Source organism: Jatropha curcas, chromosome 5 (genome assembly GCF_041381405.1).
Source record: "Jatropha curcas cultivar XTBG-Jc1 chromosome 5, XTBG_Jcur_1.0, whole genome shotgun sequence".
Lineage (NCBI taxonomy): Eukaryota > Viridiplantae > Streptophyta > Magnoliopsida > Malpighiales > Euphorbiaceae > Jatropha > Jatropha curcas.
In genome coordinates this window covers 28528183-28547747 of record NC_143155.1, presented here as the reverse complement: position 1 = coordinate 28547747, position 19565 = coordinate 28528183, and the positions used below count along the sequence as shown (strand labels likewise).

Genomic DNA, 19565 nt, shown 5'->3' with positions numbered 1-19565 from the left:
AAAGCTGAAAAACAAAGTATCTGCAACAATAGTGTGAGATTAATATTGAATAGGATGACAAAAAACATCATCTGCTAATGTTTACAAATGAGGGAAAAATTCAAATATCCAATAAAGAGAAACAACCAAAGAAATTAACAACAAGAAAAAACAAAACAGATTCGCGAGGGCAGATGAGCCTACAGAACAACATAAAGCCTCCTTATCCATGAGTATGAACAGCTTCCCACACCAAATTCTTTGGAACAGGATTGGTCATGTTCCTAGCCTGCAAGGCAGCAGTCCTGAGAGTCCTAATTGTCCATACATTGGCCTCCCAAAAGGACAGACTCCTGTAAGGCAAATTATGCTTCTTGCAAAGATCCCTTATCAATGGAGAAACCTTTCTCAATTGGCACCTCGGCAATCTAGGAAACAAATGATGCTCAAGCTGAAACTGCAAGCCACCATATGCCCAGTCCATCCAAGATGAACATGAAATATCCAATGTCCCACTTGTCTGTTTCTCAAACCAATCATTCCCACTTGGAGATCCTAAATAAACATTTGCTGCGAAATGATTCAAACAAAATTGGATGTGTTGCAGTGAGGTAACAGTAAATGAAGTAAGAACAAAGCTCACTCTCTCAGGCCAACTGGGTAAACAAGAAACAAGAAGAGGAAACCAAGTCCAAAAGACAAGAATTCCCATAATGTTAAGAGCTCTATCAGGGACTTTTCGATTTGAAAACAATAACAAAAATGTCTGTAGAAATAAATTTACCCTTGCAACACACATGACAGGATAAAAGGTCCAATGTTGGTAACTCACAAGAAACCTAGCCAAAGGATCAAAATCCATGTTTCTTCCATAAAAGCAAGATCTAATAGAACTGAAAAAATTTGAAGAGACAGCAAAAACTGGTATATGTTGAAGATCGGGATCATAATCAAGGCTATTACAAGCAAGATGATGTGCATTGTGGGTCCACTTCCACCAAGCAATACTTATCCCTGTTAAGCAATTCCCAGATAAAACTTGTGCAAGTTTGTTAAAAGCAGGACTCAACATTACCTGATAATGCCCTGAATCATGACCTACGTATGCACTTTGGATCCATAGAATTCCCAATAAAACAGCAGAACCCATATGCGCCCAAATACTCTGGCAACAAAGAACCCCATAAACAGCAATGCAAAACAATACTGCAACGGATGTCATTGAATACAAAGCAATGTGGCCTTTCTTATCAAACAAACCCAGTTTAGCAAAGTCTGAGTAAAGCTTTCTATAATCCTTGGACACATCAGAAACCTTGAAATCTTCAAGATAATACCCTGTAAAAAGCTTATCAAGATATTTCCACGCAGTACCAGGATGATAAGCAATGAATGCATCAGTTACATCTTGGCCACCGAGATTCAGGAGAGGAGTATCCCCACCTGGATGCTCCTTAACCCAGTCTGACACATCATAAACCTTACCCTGGATAGAGATCCACAAGTCTCCTGATTTGTTGTGTTGTTTAAGCTGTTCGCTTGTAATGTATCTTCTCTCTTCCTCCATTGAAGCAGAAACAGCAAGGAAGGGCAAAATAGAAAAACAACAGACTTGTTTTTGCTATACGATGATTATGACCCCAAGTTTCAACAAACCAAATCAAAAAAATCTCCGAATCTTTATCTGGTTGCGTTGGGAGTGTTTTTGTGTTGATAAAACAACCCCATGAACAGGGATTTCGAATTGATTTGGTCTCTCTCCTTCAGATTAACAATCTGTCCTTTTTTATTTCCTTCTTTTTAATATTTTGAGGTCTAAAAGCGCGTTCAGGTTTTGTTTTAATAAGTCCTGTTTTAGGGAGGTTTATACTCTGTAACGCTTTTGCCAACGAAGTTCGCGGTAAGACAGTTGTCCTTTTTTAACAGTTCGCGGTAAATCAAAGTATTAATATACAGCATTGCTTTGCTATTAAGCATTGTCTGATAGGGATGATGAAGATGAATGGTTGAGATGATGAGAGGACACCTCATCTTCTATAGGCACTCTTCCTGAGGAGAGTTATACCTTTTTTTATTTCTTGTTAGATATTTTTTTATTATTATGTAAGTAGATATTTTGGGGAAACGAACGGTGATTGGATGAAAGATGTTGGCAGTATGGTATTGGTAAATTTATAAAGAACGTGGGTCGTGGCGATGTTATTGTAGGGTATATGCCAGACAATAGCTCTTCTGTCAATAAATGTTAATGGAAAGAAAATGCTACCACCTGTTTTTTTTTGTTTTTTTTAATTTCTCTTGAGATTCACGATGATATATAAATATTTATTTTTAAAATTTATTTAATAAAACAAAATGTAGAATCGTGTTAATTACATTACTGATAATTAATTCTTCAGATAAAACAAAATATAGTTTTAATTATTATAAATGGTAGAATATAATTTTTAGTTTAATAAAATATTTTATAATTAAAAATATTTTCATAAATTGAGATTTTTTCTAAAAAGTAAAATTTCTATTCCTATATCAACCATACCATACGTAACTCTTAATTTGCGAAACCATTACTCACCAATACAAAAAGCAAGTATAGTTTTAGCTACATTATAACGTGAAGAAAAAAGCGTATCAACAAAGTAATTAAAATAGAGGAATGCATATGTTAGGTTTCAAAAGTACTTTCTCCATGCGTAAAAATATTACTTAATGTTCACTTCAATATTTATCTTTTTCAGCGTCCACGTACACTTTGGATTTGTTTACACTTTCGATCGAAATTCCATTATTATTTACTTATTTTCAGAATATAATATATATATATATATGTGTGTGTGGCTTTTACTCAAAGTGCTATTTGAGGAGTCTTAATCTATTAATCTATAATTTTATCAATCCATAATATATAATCTATAGCTATAATAATAATAATAATAACAATAATAATATATAAAAATACGAATATGGAAAAAAAATATTGGGATCGCTAAAAAAATATCTTAATTAAATTTATGAATCGATAAAAATAATCATTAAATATTTTAATTTTATAAGTTGAAAAATAATAGTAAATTAACTTTAATTGGTTATATTAAATTTCTATCTAAATTTAAATTTTATTGAATAAATTAAAAAATAATATTGTATACCTTATAAGTTAAATATTAAAAATGAAAATAATATAATATTTTTAACGATTTTATTTTAATATTTTTAATTTGTTGCTGCAATAATATATTAAATATGATGAGTACATAGTATATTGTATAATATTTTTCATTTTTCATTTTATATAATATAATTTAAACTTAAATTGATAATTAATATAACAAATCAAAAAGTCTCAGTTGGATCCCATTTAAACCTTACTTAAAATTACCTTTATTTTTTTCCGATCAATAAAATGAAAATTCTTAAAGATATTATATTTTTATCTTGTTAATATATACCTTATATACTATATAATTATAATTAAATTTCTAAGTGTATTGTATTTCTACCATATTTAATATATATACATTATTTAGTATATAATAAATTTTTTATTTTATCCAATAAAGTTTAGATTTAAATTGAAAATTAATATAACCAATCAAAATAAAATTACCTTTACTTTTTCAACTAATAAAATTAAAATCTTTAAAAATATTGTAATATTATCATATTTAATGTATACCTTATACAATTTATAATTATTAAAATTAAATCATTAATGATATTATATTCTTATCATAAACCTTATATAGTATATAAAATAATTAATTATTTTATCCATTAAAATTTAGATTTAAATAGAAAATTAATATTACATATTAAAATTAAATTATATTTTATTTTCAACTAATAAAATTAAAATATTTAAAGCTATTTTTATCATTTCATAAACCGAATAAATGTATGCTTGGCAATCTCTATATTTCTCACTCATTCTCACTTATAGATAGATAGGATTATAGATATTATAGATAGACAGATAGATATACTATTTTATATTCGCCATGCGTAGGATATACAATGTTCAAAAACCATTGGATTGATTGGTAAAAAAATATTGACCTTTTATTAAAATTACCTATTATATAAAAATTTTAAAAGTCAGCGATCATGATTAAAGCCTGCAAATTGCTATATAAAAAATATATTTTTCATTTTATTTAGTTGGGTATATCGTTGAAAAAATAAAAAATATTTATTCAATAAGTTTTGGAATAAAATTTAATTAATATTCTTTTTTTTTTAATGCTTAAGGTTATTTTTGTTACTGGATGACCTTTTTACTTCCCATAAAATAAATCGCAACAAATATAAATTTAAAGATTATTCAAGCTATTATGCAAAACAAAAGTAAAAATAGAAAATAAAGAAGGGCTGATTATCAATAATAGAATTTGGCGATGGCCATCCAACAGATAAAAAAAAAAGAAAAATAAAATTTTAAAATATAATCACTATTGAATTCATTGTTGTAAAATGTGTTCATAGCTTGGCATTCTTCTTGAAAAAAAAATAAAAATATAAGAAAACAAGACCGCAGTTAGGTGTCTTCGTCGTGAGACTGAGACTAATAACGATGTCGTAATAGCTAGATATTTTGATGAAGAAGAGTCATAATTACGATGAGGGACAAAAAGAAAAGGGATGGGCAATAACGTTAATTTTGGCTGTAGAAATGGACCAGTTTCTCGTGCTACGCTGGCTGGGCCTAGCCTATGTTGGTTGTGGACAGCATAAATAATTAAATATCATTGCTCTACTGTATACAACTTTGTCTTTTTAGCATGTGGGTATATATATATATATATATATTTTTTTTAATCATAGCATGTGGATTTTCTTTTTTTTTTTTTTTTAATATCATTAGAGGTGCGGTAGACTAAAATAACACTATAAGCTATATAAAAAGACAATTTTCCATTGACTCATCAAATTGGTGAAAATTTTTGTGGTTGAGAAACTCAAACTTAAGAACTTTTATTTTCATATAAGTAAAAAGACAAACTAAATCACACTTAATTGGCTAGCATGTGAATTTTTAGCACATGGAATTGCAGGTTTATACATTTTTTAAAATTGATGTATTTTAATAAATTAAATAAGTATAATTGTTCTATATAGATTAATATTATATATAAAAATTTATAATTTGCAATAAAATAAAAATACAAAATTAATTATTATTAAAAAACAACTACCCAAGTAGACCATACGAAACATTTGCTCCTATTTGATTCCATTCATAACAAGTCTACGCTAATATCATTAATAAATAATAAACCTTTTGAGTCAAATTTTCTCAATGTGATTTATTGTCCAATATTTTCCCTTTTAACATTACTTACTATCAATTTATTAGACTTACAAACTAGAGTACATGGAGGCCTGCATAAGTCATAATTTAATGATTATATAAATAAATTTAATTATTAAAATGATTATGAGTGCAAAAATGTCAAAAAAAATCCATATTTTTTATAATTATAAAAGTTATATACGAGAAGGAATATATTTGCCTAGTCTGTTGAATCTTGCATTGATACATTCTTGATAGGAGGGAAAGAGAGTAGCTTAAAGGAAAGAAACGAAAGAGACTTGAAATCACAATATATTTATAAAATTCATAGAAACAAATTTATTCAATATGGATGAAAAGTCAAAATTTTCACTTTAAAATACTTATTTTCAAAGAAAATGGAGGCTACAAGACAAAACAAGAAAAATCAACACAGACTTTAATAACGGTCCAACAGCACGCAACTGGTAGCTAAAGGTTTAATTTGATTGGTGGACAGTCTAAGTCCTAAGGAAATACATGGCCAGTATTTAACCAAATAGTCAACAAAAGGCTTTTGTTGAAATGTTGAAAAGATCTACAAACGTTGATTTGCTGCCAACAAATTACGATTATTATTTTTCTTTAGTTTCCTTTTCTGTTCATGGACAAAATTTGTAACAATAGCTGTTAAAAAGTCTTGTTCCGATTGATGAATTTCCTAAAGAAGAAAATTACTAATGACATGCCCAGTCTTAAGCCCAGTATGAAGAGGCCCAATAAGAAATGCCCAGTCCTGGCCTTGTCTTCATTTCGTCTCATAAACAGAGTCATGTGCTGTATAGGCTGGTTCAGTCGCTGGTTGTTGGATTAGGTTGGACATTTTTTCCTAAATATTAATGTTTTTTATTTTTATGGAAATTCATACTTAACTGTGGTCACTCGCACGTGAGATGTTAATTTCCATAATAAGCATCATATTAATAAAATTTCAGCTTTTATTGTGGACGAGCCTTGTTCATTATTTATGGAACTATTAGTTGTACTAGATAGAAATATAATCAGCACATATTATTATGTGATTAACGGATAATAAATTCCAAAAAGGCCAAAACCGGTCATTCGGATGGATATTCTCATTCGGGTCGAGACAAGCTACTTATGTTTCCTGAGCCGAAAGCACGGGCAGCAACCAATCAGATATTTTTCTTATTGGAATCGTAAACCGATAATTCCAATTATCCAAAAAAATAAACTCGTTATCCAAACTGATTTCTCTTTAGTCTTTACCCTTTCAATTTTCTCTCCAACTGACCACTACGCTTCGCCGGCAAAATGCCATTATTTCTTATTCATTTTCTCTAATTCAGTCTTCCTGTACCTTTGAATTCATACAAAACCCCGTTTCTCCGATGGCACTTCTCATCCACCCCCCCGATATCTCGGCCGTGAAAATTCTCTTTAACCCTAATCCAAACCTTAAAATTATTAAGAGTCTCTCAGTGTTCAGGAATGATGAGAGGATTGGATTTAGGGCTAGGGCTGTATCTGGTGGTAGGATTGGTGTTAAAGGCTGTGAGGTTAGGGTTTCGCAGTTGAATCAAAGCATGAATCTGTACGGCCAATTCTCGGTTCCAGTGAAGCAAGAACCAAAACAGAGCCAAGAGGAAGAGGAGAAGCAAAATTACTATGTCAACATGGGCTATGCGATAAGGACTTTGAGAGAGGGGTTTCCCGAGCTTTTTCTCAAGGAGCTCAGTTTTGATATCTACAGGTTTCAATTCCGTTTAATCTTATATTATTTGCATTTCTATATTATTGTTGAGGTGTCATCAGAATTTTGTGTGATGGTTATTACTTTTCGAACTAAGTATGATCTTTCTGTATCTGTTAGCGTTAGTTGGGAGCTAGAGTAGGTGGATGGGCACTATAATGCACATATCGATGAAAAATTTATTAAATAGCAAATTGAAGAAGTCAAAATTTGGAATTTTGAGTTTTAGTTGGTGCCATGAAGTACATTAATTTTCGCTGAGATGCTTCTTTTTCATGTTCAGTGTCAAATTGGACGAGTGAAACATTAACACTGAGAATGTAATAAATTTTCTTACCCCCAATTTTCATATGGTCTAATGGAGAACTAATTCACAGAGTTTTGACTGTATCAGGATATCCTGAACCTGAACTCTATCAAGAACAGATTAGCTGCACAATCCTTTACCCCCTAAATGTTATAGTTATAGCCTTAGCTTATATTCTTAACGGTGGTTGTAACTTTTGCCATCAATCATCATTCTGAAGATATAAACTAGTTAATGTAGAAGATCTTACGTAAACTAATTTATGTAGAGACTAATTTCCATTTGATTGTAGTTCACGTTGCTCTTGCAGAAAGCTCAATAAAGAGTTTGTCTTTACTTTTGTTGGTTTCACCACTGTGCCCATAGGATATTCCTTGTTTGTGGATACTACTGGCTTTGCATCCTAAGATGGATGAAAGTGAGGGAAGCATGTCCCACCAGTTCATGTGTGTTAGTTTGGCTAGAGAGTAGGTTCCCTGTAAGTTGGCAAAATAATTTAAGTGACAGACTCGCAGGGGGAGTGCATATTTATTTGGCAGATAACGCTTTTCCTCTGCCATTTAGAATTTAGTGTTTGATGGTTTGTGAATGTGTTGGAGATCTATTACTCTTTCCTAGAGCCACTGCAATAGAGCCCCATTTAAATATGTAGAACTACAAGAATGAAATATCTGATTGCTGTCAAACAGCATAAATTGACAATCCTGCCATTTCAATGCTACTAATGCTGTTAATTGTTTCATGGAAGAATTATATCCTGATTTCTATTTTCAATCTGTAGGGACGACATTGTATTTAAAGATCCACTCAATACTATTGTGGGCATTGACAACTATAAATCAGTCTTCTGGGCACTGCGATTCCATGGGAAGATATTTTTCAAGGCCTTGTGGGTTGAAGTTATCAGCGTGTGGCAACCTATGGGGAATGTTATAATGGTCCGCTGGACTGTGCACGGCATTCCTCGAGTCCCATGGGAGAGTCGTGCACGGTTTGATGGCATATCAGAATACAAACTTGACAGGCATGGAAAGATCTTTCAGCATCGAGTTGACAATGTTGCTTTCCATTCACCTCCAAAGTTTCGAGTGCTGGCCGTGGAGGAATTACTCCAATCTATTGGTTGTTCCTCTACCCCAAAACCAACTTACTTTGAGGCGTCATCTTTGCCTTCCAAGAGGAAATTGAGTTCCTAAATTAGTTTTCAAATTTTGGTATGTGGTGGAGTAAATATTGAGCATAAGCTTGGTCAACTTTGCATTGTATAAAAACTCAGCTTTAACCCGAGTTGGCTTAGGGGGGCTAGTTTGATTTGTATATGGATGTGCTGGCCAGTTGTTATTTTTGCCTGGTTACGGGACACGGTTGTATAAGATTGTATAAATCTTGTATATATACGAGTTATAACGGGGTAAGCTATGCCTGGTGTTTAGATGGATAAGATTTCTCAATTTCGTTTTGTCTTTTGCATGTGCTAATCTTTTAGTAGGATCAGAAGAATAAAGCTGCTGCAACCTCAAATTTTCAAATCTCCCATCTTTTTTGTTTTGTCAAATTATTTCTCCTGTTGGAACCAGGAAATGCTAGTTGGATGTTGCGGATGCTTGTGTAGGAATAGGCAAATTATTGGACAATTTCAACTCCTTTTATAAAAAAAATACAGCCTTTAAGCAGAGACAGCGTAAACTTAGCATCTGTGTGTTCTTAGTGTTCCAATGACTCATGAGCAGTTCATCGTGAAAAACATTATTAAAATGTACTGTTGCCATATTGATTACTGCAATTGATGACATTGTAAGAGTAAGAAAAGAAGTTGCAACATAATGGACTAGCAATTGTTAATGGGAATCGAGCAAATCAACTCCGCTTATAATGTAGATAGTATCATTCTTACATCTCTTCAAATCCATGATCATAATTGCTATATGATTAATGCTATTGTTGGCTGGTGAGATAAATGCAATATCCGAAATTTATGAGAAAAATATAATTTATCCGTTGATGTAGAAATGTGTAGGTTAATCTCATATCGAACAAAAATATATAAGAAGAGTAAAGTCACATAATAAATAATACAAATCAATCAAAATGATTTAAATCATTTTATATTAAAAGTAATCTCAACTCATTAAATTGAAATTACTTACTAATCATTTTAAATTATACAATTATTTTCAATATGTAGAATTGTATGAGTTTAGTAGACATCTTAGTTAACTAATGGATTCTAATGTCTTATAAATGAATTTAAAATTTTTTTATAAAAATAGTATGAAAATTTTTATTTTATATCTAACATAAATATTAAAATATTTATCTTATTGCTCAAGTTAAATTATTGTCAGAATGATACGTGATTTGCGAATAGCTCAGACATCATTATTCACATATAGGTGTTTTGTAACGATTTTTCAAAAAAATTATCCTGATGTTTAAATCCATCCATCCATCCGTCCCATAGAATCCACAGAGGCGCAATGTAAATTGTCGATTCAGTTGATTATTCCACCACAGCGGACTAGATTAAGATTGCAACCACGAGGATTTCGGTGTCTTAACTCTGGGCAGGATCGTCTTTTCATTTTTATCTTCGAAGAAAGCGACAGTGGCCGTTAATTTTATTTAATTTTTCTGGAACCATTCGTCTCACTGAAGTCTTGTCTTGTGTCAACTACCAGAACTCAAAATAAATGATTTCTTCTCTCAAAAAAAACAAAGCCAAAGACATTTTAACTTGCTACTAACTCCAAACAAATTACAATTCCCACTCTGTGGAATCGCTTGTACTTCACTCAGTCTAAAGGCTAAAGCTCATCTTTTCACTTTCTCTCTATCTCTCCCACCATAACCTAACCCAAATCTAACCATTTATATTAATAGTTTTTTTACGTTCATATTATACTAACAACTCCGTGAACATTTTATTTAATTCTTATGTTTCTAGGGTTTGTATAAATCAATTCTTTTCATTACTGACATTCTTAAGAGCTAAGAAAATGGAAATGGACCAACCGAGGCTGGAGACTCCGGCCATGACCTTCGATGAGGTATCCATGGAGCGTAGCAAAAGTTTTGTCAAAGCATTGCAGGTAATTTTTTCTATTAAAAATTATTTACAATTTGAGACCAGATCTGCTATTAATGTCTTCTTTTGTTGATCTGGTTTTGCTCTTTGGCGTTTCTTTAAATTCAAGCTTCTTTGTGCTTGTTTTTATGTCTTGTGGTATTTTAGCCGTGGCAGAAGGGGAAATTGAAATCAAGCTCTGTTCGTCGACTAGTTGTTTTTGGGCTGCTGGAGTCTTATATTTTGTTTCTTTATATTAAATCTGGATTTTGACTGTAAGCTAAGCATTGAATGGCAATTAATGGTTGATTAGCGCTGTTAAGTAGTTATATGATAGTTATGGCATTGTTTTACAGGAGCTGAAAAACTTGAGGCCTCAACTTTATTCTGCTGCTGAATATTGTGAGAAGTCTTATCTTCATAGTGAGCAGAAACAGATGTAAGGCCTTTCTCCCACTTCTTATGCTTTTAGTTGATGCACTCGTTGCATGATTTACTTCCACTTTGCAAGTCATTGTGAAAGTAAATTTCGCGAAACTACTTGGTATCATTTCTGGATAGGATTTCTGTTTAATTTTCTCTTGGAAAGGAGTGTGCAAGCCTAGTTTAATTGCATAACTGTTTAACTAGTCTTATTTAGACTTTAGTGCACTAAGTAGATTATGACTTATGAGTACTCAAAGCCACATATAGTACCCTAATCAAAGTTAGAGGGTTATTTTTGTGAAATTTTAAACACTTAGCATGTGGAATATAAGGAATCACTGAGCATTACGTGTTGGTAGTGATCAGCTGTTGGCAATTGAAATTCCAGCACCCAACACGTAGAAACCTTAGTGTTTTTTTTTCTTTCTTTTTTGTTACAAATTTGAATTCAACTGCTCAGTTTTGAAAATTTATCTGAACTGACAACTTTATCAATAACCTTAAAATAGTGGTTGGGGGATCGAATGCTAATTGGCGATTTCCAACTTCACATCTATATGCTCCCTGAATCTACAATTTTAGAGTCCTGCACCTTAACCTTTTATAGAGTTAGCAGCAGAAAGAAAAACCTGGCATGCATTTCTGGATGAATTAACAATGGCTATGGACAGTTTCATGTTTGAAGCATGGGTGTCTAGTGTGACTTCAATGAGCTAGTATGGACTAATGTTTTATTCAGTTTATGTGCATCTGCTCTCTGCTTCTCCTTGAAACTTATATTTTCTTTTTCTTTTTTTTTTTTTTCGAATAGGGTGCTGGACAACCTGAAAGATTATGCTGTGCGAGCCCTTGTTAATGCTGTTGATCATCTGGGCACTGTAGCTTACAAGTTAACTGACCTTCTTGAGCAACAAACTGTGGATGTTTCAACCATGGAGCTGAAGGTTTCTTGTATGAATCAGGTAATTCCATGTGTTGGAATATCTTGCGAAGAAAAACATATGAAATGGATGGATCTCAACTCTTATAGTTTGTTAATATCAGCAACTTCTTACATGCCAAACATATACGGTTAAGGAGGGTCTCAGACAGCAGCAGCTGTTGGCATTCATCCCAAGACACCATAAACATTACATTTTACCCAGTAAGATATTCTCGCATCTAAGTAATTGATGTCGGGAAATATAAAAGCATTCTCAATTATTTTCTATGCTCCCCTGTTTTTGCTAGATGCTGTCAATAAAAAGGTACAGTTTAGCCCTCACATTCAGACTGATGCAAGGCAAAATCCATTTCAAGCTAGGTCTCGTCTCCAGCCTTCAGGTATGTGGATTTTTAGAAGCACACTTTTAATTTAAATGGTTTTTTTTATTGTTGGTCTTTTAACATTTGATTGCTACATTTCTCTCTAAGGGAATATCAAACTACTGATCAAAGTATGGTCATGTCAGGTTCCCCAGCATCAAAGACTCTTTCCTGGCACTTAGCCTCTGAGACCAAGTCCACATTAAAAGGGACTTCAAATGCTCTGACAGGGTTAGTTTTAACTCTGGTGTGATTTTTCGTGAAGAGAGAAAGCTCTGCTTTTATATTTATGTACTTGTGGCCTATAGATGTGGAAGAATTTGACACATCCTTATCATGCAGTACTGAAGACACAAAAACATCTGGGATATCTGCTGCAGCTTTTCAACTATTGGGTATGTATGAAATATATGTACTTCGTAACTGTAAATGAGTCTGCACAAAAGTGGTGCACATTGGATATATAATAACACCACATTGGAACATGCTAGCAGATAAAGAGGAGAGTACAAGAATGAGATCATCAGGAGCTCTTGCACAGTTATCGAGTGGAAGTCCTGCATCTGGTGTGGTGATGCAAACACTTGGTGTCACACGCAGGGTAATGTCAAAATCAGCAAGAACACAGACATGCCCAGCATTCTTCTAAGTGCATGGTTGATTATTAAAAGAAATGAATAATAAATTAATAAAAAGAAGCTATCATATGAGCTTTCCTTGGCTTGTTGTTTACCTGAGATTTTTCATATGTTTTCCCTTGATTTCCTGTAAACTATTTGGTTGAGTGCTATTTCCCGATCGTATTTCACTTTGTACATACTACATGATATCTTTTATGAAGCCATTGAAAAAAGGTCAATGCCTCAGGAACTCATACTCGGATGTCCTAGTGCATGTGTTGACTGTTTTCGTTCTTTTTGCTTCTTTTGTCATGGCCCTGACTGGATCTAATACCTTGATTATAAGTAATGTATGACTGACTATGAAAGATCTTCATCTTAAAGAATAATAATGGGTTTGAGTCTCTGTCCAGATGATGGGAATTGATTGAGATATTATGCAACGTAATTTGGCATGTAAGGTTTTCCCACTGCATCAATTGGAAATCATGGGAGACTGTTGCTTTAAAATTCTTCCAGCTTTTAAGTTGTCCATACCTGTAGGCATATTCATGCTCAGTCTTTGTCCTGGCTTTAGTGTTGTGCATTTCATATGTAAATCCAGGGCAGGTGCATATTCTGCTTGGGACTTGTATGCATACCCTTTTTCATGATGTTATTCATACTTGTTTGGATTAAGAATATTTAAGAGTTGGGTTCTGTATTAAAGTCTTAATACATTGTTTAGTGCCACATGCTTTGAGAGGAGATGTGCAGCAGATTACTTATATTTTTCCTTTGTAGAGTATGGTATGTTGATGTTTGTGAACTCTGCGGAGAGTGGAGAATTTTAACATTTCAAAGTAGTGGGAACATGAAAGGCTTGATTAAATTTTAGTTGATGATTTAGTAGTCACTTGGGAACTTGGCACCCTTTTGGTTGAAATTAGGAAATTGTGGAGACTCTAGATCAAGCAACTTGTAGCATACCTCAGCTAATCACTGGATACATGATGTCTGCTAGCTTTTAAATTTTTAGAATCCTTGCTGATGCCAGTTGACATGTGTTCATGTATCATACACGCACACGCGCAAAAAAAAAAAAAGAAAAAATAACCATGTCTTGGCTTCTGATTGCACATATGCAAATCATGTTTATGAGTAGCTCGACTGTGTTCAAAAATTTGGTTGAATGAGTTCATAATTGAAATAAGATGCATTTTATTTCATATTGTTCTCCTAAGCTAATCATCAGTTACTTATTTCAGCTGATTAATTACTGTGCTTTGCTGATCAATCATTAATTGAGAAAAGGCTAATTATCTGGCCACATAATGATCTTAAGAATTTCAGTGGAATATATTTTCCCCCTAGAACGAATGCATTTTGACATGCAATTTGTTCAACTATCTGAGCTCATATTATACACTATTCTGAGGTCTATGCATTTCCCTTCACACTGAAACCTGTCTTTGTGCTGAAGATGTCTTATGAAACTCTTTCTCTTTTTGCAGGAGCCGTTAGAGAGTTCTAAGCCTTTGACAGCATTCAGGTCTTTTGAGAACCCAAAGCGTGAGATGGTACGTGCTCCTGCTCGCAGTAAAAGTGTCCTGTCATCTTTCTTTGTCAAACAGAAAACAGCAAAGCTGAAGGCTGGCCCTGTCTCATGAACTCTCAGTCTCACAGTATGCCATCCTGCACTACACCCATTTAGGTGGCAGTAAATCTCCTCCTTGTTGATAACAAGATCTTTTTGAGGTCACTAATCAGTCAATTGCTCAAAATATATCTTATCCCACTCTAATCCTTGAACTTGGTTCTAATAATGAGCATATTGTGCATAATAATACCGTAATGAAGATAATCATGATTATCTTTTGCCCCTGGTTTGTTTATAATGCTAATAATTGTGGGTTGTTCATAATGCTGAATAATTATAATGTCAATAGTTCATAATTCATTATTCCAGGTAGTTGAGAGATCAGTATCATTCATGACATCAGATTTAGTGTTTATGGTGATACATTCCATGAAAACATTGTAGTTGCTTAGCAATTTTATTATAATCTTTAGTCTATGTTATGTACTTTGACTATTTGGTTCTTTCAATATAGCAATTTATGTGGATTCATCATTTTGCTTTGTTGCTCGAATCGCTATTGATCAAGCTATCGATTTTTTACTTAATGGAACTAGTTTTCTGCTTTTGAGAATGACTTTGTTTTTTCTCTTGCTTTAAGCTTTATTTCTATTTTGCTTTTCTCCTGTATAAGATGAAATTTTGTCAGTTAATTTCCTGGCTATGACAGCATCAATTTTGGAAACGGTGAAGCATGAATATGAATTATGAATACATGATTGATAGTTCAGATGAAAAAGAAAGGATGCAATGTGAAGACACCTAATTTCGATGTGGGTAAGTTTCTTGAGAAAGTTAGTTACAACTTAAAAGCGACTGAATCGAACAAGTTAAATGAAAGTATGCAACGTTTGGATTTCAATTTGTTAGGCTGTTCTGGGCAACAAGAAAATATCTTGCTAGATTGGATGGGGCTATCTGTACCTGCTGCTTTTTTCTTCTATTAACTTTTCAGAAATAGCCCCTGTCAACTTGAATAATTTTCTGCAGCTTCTTTTTGCCCTTTTCTCTGGATAAAATATATTCTCACTTTCTGGGGAAAAGCTGGACAAACTTTTGATCTCTACATTGACTGAATGATTAAGAAAAAAAAAAAAATGCACGTCATTGCTCTTCCTTTTACTCTGCATCAACCGTGTTTTCCTTTTTTTTTTTTTTTTGTAAATGTAGCACATCACTGAGAATAATAAGAAAATTACACTCTTTGAAGAAAATGGCTTGTAAAACTTTTTTTTGTTCTAATTAGGGTTAATATGTTTTTTTTTTAGTTAGCATTTGTGTCTCCATGCTTGGGCCGAGGTGTGGCATATGAAGTTCAGTTGAATATGTTCACTCCGCTGATCCAGCTATTAACTCAAAATTCAAATAAAATATACTAATAAAATATGTTAATATAATATGAAAATATGTTGATGTATAACAGCAAATAAAACTGTACAGAAAAACACAGTGGATCCAAAAATCTCCTCTTTTTTTATTTAAAAAAAAAATTAAACTACTTAATTATGAAAATAAGCAGAAGAACAGAAAAGTTTCCCTAAGAAAAGTTTTTCCAGTCGGACACGAACGACAAAAGGAGAAAATTTAACAGGATTCGTAATGCCACAGTAAATAATATTTACTGCTGCCTTTAAAACCATAGCATAAAAAAGAAATTGTAGTTACTTCCTATCCGGAGCCAGTGCTGCTCTACTTGGATATCCGCATAACCCGAAGCAAAACCGACAAACCCGACCCTGGTTTAACTCAAAACTGCAAACGCTGTAAAAGTTTCTCAACCCGACAAAACCCATAAGCAAAATCACAGATCCGATCTGAGAATACCGCACTCTTACAAACGCGACTTGGAAGCTTTCTCTTTTTCATGATCGAAGTACCAATTCGAAAGCTCAATCTCACTTCAAATCCTTTTTGTTCAGTGATTGATACAATTGTGCTAAGCTATGTCCTCATTTTTGCACCAAAGAACTCTCCACAGTGTACTCTCGAATCCTTATCCATTATCACCGCGCAGTTCTTCTAATGCCCAAAGACAAATTTCAATATTTGGGCGCACAGGGCTTATAGTTCTATTCTCGCTAATGCTAATTCTTGGTGTATTCATGCCATGGACGGGGATGCCTGATCTCTTTTCGGTGACTGGACCTTCTCTCGCTAAATGGCGTCAATACTCGCTAGCCCAAGCGGTGTCATTTGTGGCCAAGAATGGGACTGTGATTGTTTGTGCAGTGAGCGAGCCTTACTTGCCGTTTCTTAATAATTGGTTGATTAGTATTGCAAGGCAAAAGCAGCAAGACAAGGTGCTTGTTATTGCTGAGGATTATGCAACGCTGTACAAGGTGAATAAGAGGTGGCCTGGCCATGCTGTGCTTATTCCACCAGTTCCCGATTCCCAAACTGCGCATAAGTTTGGTTCTCAGGTATAATTCCTTATATCAATTGGCCGGTTTCATTTTATTTTACTTTGAAGTTAAATTTTTTATTTTTTATTTTTTGTTAAAATTGAAGTTAAGTTTTAAGCTTTAATAATAGTTGCAATTGATGGGTAATGTCTGTTTATTTAGTTACTATTTGCTGCAAATTGAAATACCATTGCTTGCTTAGATCTGGTTGCTTACTTATGATACAATGCTAAATAGTAAAATTTGGAAATTTGGAATTTCGATTGCTCAATGATTACAGTAATGTTGGAATTTCGGTTGCTCAAGTGGTTTTCAGGGGAAGTTTGCCCTATTGACTTCTTGGCCTAATTTACAATATTTCACTTCAGCAGTCTCTAACTTTCCTGTGAATTTTGCTTAGTGATCCATTAGGCACTGTGTCTTTCTATATGATTGACTTTGTTGCTATTCTGAATGCTCTTGCTTGGTTCCTTGAATAGGGATTCTTCAATTTCACATCTCGAAGACCTCGTCACCTGCTGCACATTCTGGAACTTGGATATAATGTTATGTATAATGATGTTGATATGGTCTGGTTACGAGATCCTTTCCCCTATTTGGAGGGAAAACATGATGTGTACTTCACCGACGACATGGCTGCTGTGAGTAAATTAACTCTTGTTCTAGTTTGGTGCATTTCCTTGTCAAGTATAAATTTATTCCATTTTGGAATATTTAGCAATTGATAACAGACAGGTTGTTCCCCTAGTGATTTGTAAAATCCAATTAATAACTAGTGCTCTTTTTGGCAGTTGAACATTGTGTTATTAACTTATCAAGTTTTCAAACTTGCAATTAAAATCACTAAGATACAGAGTACCCTTTTGTCAAGAGTGAACGATTGGTTATATGATAGTTAAAATTACATTGTGAAATTAAACTAATATACGCGCTACTTGGAGTGCTACCTTGTACTCTCCCAGTCCATCAAACTCTAGCTTCAATGATACTCTGGAGGCTAGCTGCATACTGAATGAGCTATGCTTATTAGTGCATTGCGTTGAAAATAAACCTTCATAATTGGTTATTATTTTTTCAGCAAGGAAGGGACTGCCCTGCACTGTTTTTGAAATAAATTTAAATTCACACCAAATTTAATGAAATTGGTTGCAGTTGTGTTCTTTTCAGTATCACATTGTGTCCCCTTTCTGAAACTTGTGCTGTTTATCAAATTGGTGAGAAATAAGATTTCCAAAACCATGTTTGCATGTTTGTAAATGGTACATTATGTTATATTTGTCATAGTGTTTGTAATACCTTTATGCTTTTGGATGACCAGGTGAAGCCTCTGAACCACTCCCATGCTTTGCCACCTCCAGGGAAAAAGGGGCGCACTTATATATGCAGCTGCATGATTTTCCTGCGCCCTACTGATGGAGCAAAACTAGTTATGAAGAAGTGGATTGAGGAACTTCAAGCTCAACCATGGTCTAAAGCAAAGAAAGCAAATGACCAGCCTGCTTTCAATTGGGCATTAAACAAAACTGCTGGGCAGGTTTGTTCTTTTGCTGTTTCATTGTTGCTTCTTCCTTTATGTGGAAACTGGATTACTCAGCAATAGTTATAATCCCAGTTAGGATACTTGAAATGCGATGACTAGGGCATTGTGTTGACTAGGGCTTATACTATTTTGTGTAGGTGGACCTTTACCTATTGCCGCAAGTGGCATTCCCTACAGGAGGATTATACTTCAAGAACCAGACATGGGTGCAGGAAACTAAGGGAAAACATGTTATCATTCACAACAATTACATCACAGGTTTTGAGAAGAAGATAAAGCGGTTCCATGATTTTGGCCTTTGGTTGGTGGATGATTATGCTCAAGAGTCTCCACTTGGCAAATTATGATGAGTTGAAATACTGTATAAACTATTTCTAGATGACCAGTCACCACTTCTCCATCGCTGGCAAAATACAAGTTGCAAGTTGCGCAATTTTCTTCCATCAACTGCCAGTCATTTGATCCTGTTCAAGTTATGGAGCATAGGAAGCTTATGCGGTTATGTTTTGTCGTAATGAATTAGATCACTATGCCCTGTAATGACCCATTTGCTGTACAAAATCAATACATTCTTCTGAAGTCAATGAAAGAAAAATTAATTGTCGAATCTATTGTGAAATCCTCAGTAATCCATTGTTGATAGTTTGATGCACAAATTGTGCTCCTATTTAGATATTTGCAACATCCTAATCCAAGTGGCTTCATTTTATGAGCCAACTTTCTAGGTGTCAACTGGTTTATATTGCAGAAAGTAATATTTCATCATATTGATGACAAATTGAAAGCCAAAAGAATGTAATGTCAGCCAAGTTGAACTAAGCAGATTTGGTGTTGTTTTCAAAAAATTAAAAAAAGGAGATTACGTATTAATACAATACGGGCAATTGCGTATATTAACCACTATCTTGCTTTGATGTTTTTGACTAAAATGTAGTTTCGCCAAAGTCTATTCATAGATGGGAAAAAAAAGAAAAAAGAAAAAAAAAAAAAAACTAAGAAATTATATTTTCTTAGTTGGAAAATAAAAACTGTAGTAGGATATTATTGGAGGGTAATTGCACTGCAAAATGAGTAGAGGATTAGAACAGAGGAAGAAGCGTCGGCTGAGAATAGAATATGTACAAAATTATAAAAAAGGATTGAATTAAATAATTATTGGGTTAATTTCGGCCATGGCCCATGGGCTGCCCCTCGGAGAATTAATAGCTAAAACCTAAAAGCTTCATTATTTATTAATGTTTATCAACAATTTGTTTTTTAG

The 19565-nt window shown here is 33.5% G+C and overlaps 4 protein-coding genes across 4 annotated transcripts; 3 read left to right on the top strand and 1 right to left on the bottom strand.

Moving 5' to 3' along the window:
* Positions 1 to 21: 21 nt before the first annotated feature.
* Positions 22 to 1812, bottom strand: SLD2 (Fatty acid/sphingolipid desaturase). The gene has a single exon (XM_012227900.4). It carries the CDS (start codon positions 1544 to 1546, stop codon positions 203 to 205), a length of 1344 nt encoding a protein of 447 aa, XP_012083290.1. The 5' UTR covers positions 1547 to 1812; the 3' UTR covers positions 22 to 202.
* A 4711-nt stretch (positions 1813 to 6523) lies between these two features.
* Positions 6524 to 8658, top strand: LOC105642909 (DUF2358 family protein (DUF2358)). Its single transcript, XM_012227896.4, has 2 exons — positions 6524 to 7022; positions 8111 to 8658. The coding sequence occupies exons 1-2, from the start codon at positions 6661 to 6663 to the stop codon at positions 8523 to 8525; spliced, it is 777 nt and encodes a 258-aa protein (XP_012083286.1). The 5' UTR covers positions 6524 to 6660; the 3' UTR covers positions 8526 to 8658.
* A 1320-nt stretch (positions 8659 to 9978) lies between these two features.
* ABIL1 (ABI-1-like 1) lies at positions 9979 to 14857 on the top strand. The gene is made up of 9 exons (XM_012227895.3): positions 9979 to 10418; positions 10750 to 10832; positions 11631 to 11781; positions 11864 to 11963; positions 12050 to 12142; positions 12271 to 12355; positions 12467 to 12519; positions 12619 to 12725; positions 14238 to 14857. The coding sequence occupies exons 1-9, from the start codon at positions 10326 to 10328 to the stop codon at positions 14391 to 14393; spliced, it is 921 nt and encodes a 306-aa protein (XP_012083285.1). The 5' UTR covers positions 9979 to 10325; the 3' UTR covers positions 14394 to 14857.
* A 1182-nt stretch (positions 14858 to 16039) lies between these two features.
* MGP4 (Nucleotide-diphospho-sugar transferase family protein) lies at positions 16040 to 18911 on the top strand. The gene is made up of 4 exons (XM_012227894.4): positions 16040 to 16782; positions 17244 to 17405; positions 18083 to 18298; positions 18442 to 18911. The coding sequence occupies exons 1-4, from the start codon at positions 16306 to 16308 to the stop codon at positions 18649 to 18651; spliced, it is 1065 nt and encodes a 354-aa protein (XP_012083284.1). The 5' UTR covers positions 16040 to 16305; the 3' UTR covers positions 18652 to 18911.
* Positions 18912 to 19565: the final 654 nt, after the last annotated feature.